At 45.3% G+C, this 7,500-nt stretch overlaps 1 protein-coding gene across 4 annotated transcripts in view; it reads right to left on the reverse strand.

The window, feature by feature from the left end:
* LOC124000505 (disintegrin and metalloproteinase domain-containing protein 11-like) overlaps positions 1-7,500 on the reverse strand; it is a 29,114-nt gene that overhangs the window by 10,821 nt on the left and 10,793 nt on the right. For all 4 annotated transcript variants that reach the window (XM_046306903.1, XM_046306902.1, XM_046306905.1 and 1 more), the window contains exons 5-15: positions 4,955-5,037; positions 4,659-4,722; positions 4,433-4,493; positions 4,114-4,286; positions 3,932-4,003; positions 3,579-3,745; positions 3,201-3,285; positions 2,888-2,978; positions 2,213-2,264; positions 1,677-1,776; positions 1,296-1,367 (exon numbers count right to left, since the gene is read on the reverse strand). In XM_046306903.1, coding sequence (XP_046162859.1) covers positions 1,296-1,367; positions 1,677-1,776; positions 2,213-2,264; positions 2,888-2,978; positions 3,201-3,285; positions 3,579-3,745; positions 3,932-4,003; positions 4,114-4,286; positions 4,433-4,493; positions 4,659-4,722; positions 4,955-5,037 — 1,020 coding nt within the window. The remainder of the gene's footprint in view (positions 1-1,295; positions 1,368-1,676; positions 1,777-2,212; positions 2,265-2,887; positions 2,979-3,200; positions 3,286-3,578; positions 3,746-3,931; positions 4,004-4,113; positions 4,287-4,432; positions 4,494-4,658; positions 4,723-4,954; positions 5,038-7,500) is intronic.

Raw genomic sequence — 7,500 nt, forward strand, 5'->3', positions numbered from 1 at the left:
AAACTGCCTGTATCTCAGGCCCTGAAGCCAGGATATGCATATAATTAGTACCATTGGAAAGAAAACCCTTTGAAGTTTGTAGAAATGTTAGAATAATGTAGGAGAATATAACACAATAGATATAGTAGGAGAACATCCAAAGAAAAACCAACTGGAAATCTTTTTGTTGTTGTTGAGAGACCATCCTCTTAGAAATGCAAGAGTAAGGTCATATTGAAAATCCCTGGATGCAATTCCTATAGCTTCCACAGGGTGGCATCAGTCTATGTTCAAGGTTTCAGGCTTGTAACTTCAAAAACGAATAAGAAATATCAGTTTTAGTAGTGGGACACAAGTCTTGTAAATTCATGTTTGCGCACGTCATGAAGACATTACGCACCTGCTAAAAGCGGTTTCCTATTGAACATACTTCTTTCTAAAATAAATATTATAGTTTTTATTTATTTATTTTTTGAATTTGACCCCTTTTTCGTGGTATCCAATTGTTTTTTAGTAGCTACTATCTTGTCTCATCGCTACAACTCCCGTACGGGCTCGGGAGAGAAGAAGGTTAAAAGTCTTGCGTCCTCCGATACACAACCCAACCAAGCTCCACTGCTTCTTAACATAGCGCCCATCCAACCCGGAAGCCAGCCGCACCAATGTGTCGGAGGAAACACTGTGCACCTGGCAACCTTGGTTAGCGCGCACTGCACCCGGTCTGCCACAGGAGTCGCTGGTGCGCGAAGAGACAAGGACATCCCTACGGGCCAAGCCCTCCCTAACCCAGACGATGCTAGGCCAATTGTGCGTCGCCCCACGGACCTCCCGGTCACATAAATATTATAGTTTGATTGCATTTTTGGGAATCTGAGGAGTAAATGAACACGCATTTTGACTTGTTGAAACAAAGTTTAGGGGTAGACTTTTGGATTCCTTTCTCTGCATGTTGAACAAGTGGATTACTCAAATCGCTGGCGCCAACTAAACTGACTTTTTTGGGATACAAAGAAGGATTTTATCTAACAAAACATGTTATAGCTGAGACCCTTTGGATGACAAATCAGAGGAAGATTTTCAAAAAGTAATGTGGGGCGCCAACCTCAAACAATCGCATGGCATGTTTTCGCTGTAATAGCTACTGTAAATTGGACAGTGCAGTTATATTAACAAAAACTTAAGCTTTCAGCCGATATAAGACACTTATATGTACATAAATGTTCAAAATCCATACTATTTATGATATTTTTTTAAAAATTGTGCTCACTCCAGTTAGCGGGACACCTATCCCTAAGAAGTGTTAAAGAGACTCTCACCAGCTGAGACCCACAGTCACACTCCTCCCCTGTCTCCACGAAGCCGTTCCCACATTCAGGAGGGTCCAACAGCTGATAGAGAGATGGAGGGATAGAGGGAGAGGAGAACAGATGGAGGGAGAGACAATAGACAAGTAGGATGGGAGGACAAAAAGAGGGGAAGAAGGGAAAAGAGAAGGTCGTAAAGAAGAGGAAATGAGAGATAATCAAGGATGGGCACAGAGCTGTATGTAAATATCTAATATGGAGAAATGAGGACATTGGGATAATTAATTAGGCTATATATAACAGCACTCCTGGGACCTTCAGCTTACACTCCACTCCCCACTAGAACATCAGGCTAGGCCAGCCTCCCACATCCCTCACCCACACCAACCTCACCTTGTTGGGCTTGTTGAAGAGGCAGCTCCCGCCCCCCTGGAGCAAGAACTGGATGTACTCATCAACACTGCAGCGAGAGAACTTTCTGGGCAGGTAATATCTGTGCACACAAAACAAGCACACACACACATACACAGATGCAGGGAGAGAGAAAATAGAGAGAGAGAGAGAGAGAGAGAGAGAGAGAGAGAGAGAGAGAGAGAGAGAGAGAGAGAGAGAGAGAGAGAGAGAGAGAGAGAGAGAGAGAGAGAGATAAAATGGTCAAAGCCGATGATGCCAAATCAAATGTGACAATTTTTTCAGCAATTTTGCAATCTGACTCAAATGTTACCATCTGTGGTAAAAACATGCCTGCTAATTGTAGTAGATGGATTTGACAATAGCTTGACAATAGCTTGTCAAATCACCATTGTACCATCTGGTAATACCAGACTGGTATTGAATAAGCCGAAGCCAAACGCTTGTGAGCACATTGTGTGTTCTGTAGACTGATGTACTGTATGTACAGTATATGTATTCCTAAAGTCAATTTTTACCCAGTGTCTTCCATGATACAACCAAGCCAAGAATCAGGACATCTGCAGTCTCCTGAGAGAGATGAGGAGAGGGAGGGAAAAGAAGAAAAGGAGGGTGAAAGAGGGAGTGAAAAGTCAATGCGAAAAAATGAGATGGTTAATGACATTCGTCTTGACGAGAAGGAACTTACATTAATTTACTGATTTAAATCCTTGAGAAAAAAATACAATTATTTCACAAGTAAGTTTGAAATAAACTCAATCCATCTCTGCCTGTGCCACTCCATCCATCCCTTCCTTCCTCCTTTTACTGAATCCATGGGCTGCTGTCTCCTGTCTCTACCTCTCGCTTAATCTTTACACTATCTGTACCTGTCCTCTCTCTCTCTCTCTCTCTCTCTCTCTCTCTCTCTCTCTCTCTCTCTCTCTCTCTCTCTCTCTCTCTCTCTCTCTCTCTCTCTCTCTCTCTCTCTCTCTCTCTCTCTCTCTCTCTCTCTCTCTCTCTCTCTCTCTCTCTCTCTCTCTCTCTCTCTCTCTCTCTCTCTCTCTCTCTCTCTCTCTCTCTCTTCCTTCCTTTATTCCTTCCTCCCTTCCCCTTCCCTTCATTCCTTCCTTTATTCCTTCCTCCCTTCCACCCTCCCGCCCTCCCTCCTGCCATCACGCCATCACCCATCCCCCTGCTCTGATCGTCCTTACCCGCAGAGCTGCGTATGTTGTTCCACCTCATCCCAATGTTCTGACCCAGACTCTGGCACAGAGTGATGGCCATAGGACCCACATTCCCATACTGGAACACAAACACACACATCCACTCTATATCAATGGTGTTCTCTTTGACTAAAGTTACACTCCTCACATTCCTCACTGAAGAAACAAAGAAGTCTAAGAAGAGTCATTCTTAAGTGTAGTAGCTGTGTCAGATCCTAAACCATGAGCCTGGACATGAGCCCATTGTTGTGAGTCACAGTCCTTTGAAGCTGAGTAGGAAGCACACAGTTGTCTCTCTTACCTCGTTGATGCCCCCTCCTCTGGTGAGAGAGCACACCCCTCCGGTGTAGGCCGTCCCACTGCGACTGCTCTGGAACGTACGCCCCCTGGAGGAAATGGAGGAGAACTGGGGTCAAACCTGGACTAAAGGACCAGGACATATTGTAGTATATATAAACCGGCTGCAACCAGTCAATAATACTGACTTTGTCCAAAATGGCACCCTATTCCTTTTATAGTGCACTCCGTTTGACCAGAGCCCTCTGGTCAAACGCAGTGCACTATTGAGGGAATAGTTTGGCATTTGGGACGCAACCACTGACTGCCCCAGATTAGATACAGGAGCATATCAACCTCCTCTATTTTTCATTTCAGGGGGACATAGACAGGGGGCGCTCACGAGAAGAGGTGCACGACGTCACTTTGCTCCTTAATACTGTCCTTCCTGTACTTCATGAAGTTCTGCAGCGTCGTCAACGGGTCCGTCACCACGGGAACCATGTTGGCCGACGACCAGGTCTCCATGGCAACCAGCACGATGCGTGTGTTCAGCTGTTCCCTATAAATCTGCAGGCCAAAACATACACTGGTGGTATACCCAAATTAATATCTAGGAACATGGACATAATGAGTAAGATATGCTAGATTGTTATCATAGGCTACATGACTTTAACTTTAACAACATAACAATATCATCATAATTGACGATGGGTATCAGTACAAAAGTTAAGTATGGAGTGACAGAGCTCTTACTGCATCAGCCATATTGACCACTGCTTTGGCAAAGTTCCTGGCCTGGGTAGTGGAGCGTCGCAGCTGCACAAACTGCAGACAGACAGCAAACGTTAGGTACAGTGTGTGTGCCCGTCACACACATGCATGGACACGCGGACGAACCAACACACATCAATTATTTTCACAAAAGGCTAAATCACCATTTCATAGTCGTTGACCACCATCAGCTCAATGTATTTGGTCTCTGACTGCACGGTGGGCCTGCGTGGCAGCTGTCTCTTAGAGCGCCTCAGCACCTCACTGACCCGGGGATCCTTCATCTGCTCATCACCATTACCTCTGGCTCTATCCCCCTCACTGTTGTCTGTGCAGTCTGGACACAATACAACACAGAGGACTGAGAAATGACATCAAAGAGCATGGATCTACCAATATCAATGGTAAGTATGAACATCTCATTGGTAGGTATGAACATGAATGATTGTATAAAGGAGAGAGGATGTAGGATGTTGCCAGTACCTTGACAGTCTGAGGATAGTCTGACATCAGGCATCCTACGCACTAGGTGGGCCCCCTCAGTCTGGAGAGGAGTCAATGAGACACCAGGACAAAACAATACCATCTTTACTACGTTGCTCCATATTCCTCATCTGCATCCATGTTACTACGAATGAATGAATCAATAACATCAACACTACTCCACAGGGCTATCTATACCCTTATCTCCCAACCACCACACACTCACCTGATTGGTCCCATCGAACAGAGGCTCAATCCCATAAGAGAACATCCCATCAGAAAACATACCACTGAGAGAACGAGAGAGAGAGAGAGAGAGAGAGAGAGAGAGAGAGGGAGAGACAGAGAGGGAACACGTTCCTTATATATCTGTAAGACTCCCATTGTATAGCAGTGATATTAGTACATGAAGATCAAAGATACCATATAGCTTATCAAAGCCATAGTGCCAGTACTGTACCGAGTCAGTGTGGTGAGGCAAGGTCATTGACAGACAGTTTATAGCTATGGGGAGAGTCTCACCATAAGCCAAGACAGGTGGAGAGAGCTGCCCAGGACTCTGGTAAGCCCCTCAACCTCCCTTGGTAGTAGCAGTGCTCCCCTCCCTGTGAACACAAAGACCATACCATTGTTAATATACAGTCACATGCTCAAGTAAGTCGACTCTGTAGTGGTACACTGGTTTGCAGGTTTCCACACACTGACTGAGGAGGATGGTGTTGCTCATTTCACAGTCCCCTAAAAAACAATATGGAGTCCCCAGGAGTTGTGCTTTAAACAGTTTCTACTTCTATTCTCTCTCTGTCTCTCCCTCTCTTCCTCTCCCCCTCCATTATACTGCTAGCTGTATGTACTATATGTGACCTATTTGTCCTCAACTCTACTCTATTCCACTCTACTCTATTACACGGGCGGCATTCGGTGGTCAACGTCACCGGTCTTCTAGCCATCGCCGCTCCACCTTTCGTTTTCCATTTGTTTTGTCTTGTTTTTCCACACACCTGGTTTAATCCCCTCATTACTCTACGTGTATATTATCCTCTGTTCTCCCCATGTCTGTGTGTGGTATTGTTCGTTTGGTATGTGTGTGTCGCTACAGGATAGTTCCACTCTACTCTATTCCACTCTAGTCTATTCCACACTACTATATTCCACTCTACTCTATTCCACTCTACTCTATTCCACTCTACTCTATTCCACTCTACTCTATTCCACTCTGCTTTAGCTACCGCTCTGACAATGGAGGGGTCTTCTGTGCAGGGATCTTATAAATAAATCCAACATTATGTTGCTCCACAGTGGGAACAGCTTGGAAGGAACAACATGGAGTGAGAATACATTGGGCTGGCTAAGAATAAACCTGTATCACAACCGGCCGTGATTGGGACTTCCCATAGGGCGGAGCACAATTGGCCCAGTGTCGTCCGGGTTTGGCCGGTGTAGGCCGTCATTGTAAATAAAAATTGGTTCTTAACTGACTTGCCTAGTTAAATAAAGGTTAAATAGAAACACAAATTGGAGCAGTGGGTGTCAAAGTGTGGAAGAGGAGGACCACACACACGAGACCTCAACACAGATGAAGAAGAGGGCATGCAGCTACAACACTAATGCTCATTCCGACTAAAACATCTACCTTGGCTGCAACCATCTGAGCCCCATCCTTCATTGGTGTGAAAGAGCTGGCCTATTGTAACACTTAAAATGTTTAAAACAATTCCTTTTAAAACTGCAGAGCAAATAAAACAGTTGGCAGTAAAAACATCCCCCCGGTTGAAGGACTCCCCAAACACTTCGACATGGTTAGAAAGACAATGAGACCACAGTAACAACTAACAAGACAATTAGCAGGTTGGGGTGTGTGAAACCAGTAATCAGGACACGCTATGGAATGTTTGAATTGAATGGCAAATAAACAGCAATACAAAGACAAGCATATTGGGCTACTTGCTTGGACAGTTATACACTCAGTGGCCTGTTTATTAGGTACACCCATTCTAGTAATAGGTCGGACCGCCCTTTGCCCTCCAGAACAGCCTGAATGATTTGGGGCATGGACACATTGCTCAATTGGTAACAAGGGACCTAACGTATGCCAGGAAAACATTCCCCACACCATTACACCACCGCCACTAGTCTGTACCGTTGACACCAGGCAGGATGGGGCCATGGATTCATGCTGCTTACGCCAAAGCATTTCGCTACACTCGCATTAACATCTGCTAACCATGTGTATGTGACAAATCACATTGGATTTGATTTGAAATCCTGACTCTGCCATCAGCATGACACAACATGAACCAGGATTTGAAGGACCAGGCAATGTTTTTCCACTCCTCAATTGTCCAGTGTTGGTGATCGCGTGCCCACTGGAGACGCTTCTTCTTGTTTTTAACTGACAGGAGTGGAACCCGGTGTGGTGAAAAGGACTGACGAGCTGTGCGTTCCAAGATGCCGATCTGTACACCACTGTTGTACTCAGCCGTTATTTGCCTGTTTGTGACCCATCTGTTAGCGAACCATTCTCCTTCGACCTCTCAACAACGAGCTGTTTTCGCCCATAAGACTCTGACGCTGACCGGATGTTTTTTGTTTGTCGCACCATTCTCGGGTAAACCCTAGACACTGTCGTGCCTTAAAAGCCCAGGAGGCCGGATGTATCTGAAATACTGGAACCAGCATGCCTGGCACCGGCAATCATACCACTCAAAGTAGATTAGGTCTCTCATTTTGCCCATTCTAACTTTCAATTGAACAGTAACTGAATGCCTTGATGCCTGTCTGCCTGCTTTATATAGTAAGGGCAGCCACGCGACTCACTGTCTGTAGGAGCGAACCATTTTCATGAACGGGGTTGCCACTGAGTATAAGTCTCTAGCCCAGGTGAAGGCCTCTCCTTCACAATTAGTCTCCTTCAAAAAATTAGTTTCCTGCTATGGCTGATCTAAAGTAGTCATTGAGCCACTACTGAGTATGAGATTGGGATAGCAGGAATACAAAACCACTCTAATAAAAGCAGAGATAGAGACACAGCAACCACAGCTGGCATAGAGTCAAGCGCTCGGCCTGGT

Source organism: Oncorhynchus gorbuscha, linkage group LG16 (genome assembly GCF_021184085.1).
Source record: "Oncorhynchus gorbuscha isolate QuinsamMale2020 ecotype Even-year linkage group LG16, OgorEven_v1.0, whole genome shotgun sequence".
In the NCBI taxonomy this organism is placed as follows: domain Eukaryota; kingdom Metazoa; phylum Chordata; class Actinopteri; order Salmoniformes; family Salmonidae; genus Oncorhynchus; species Oncorhynchus gorbuscha.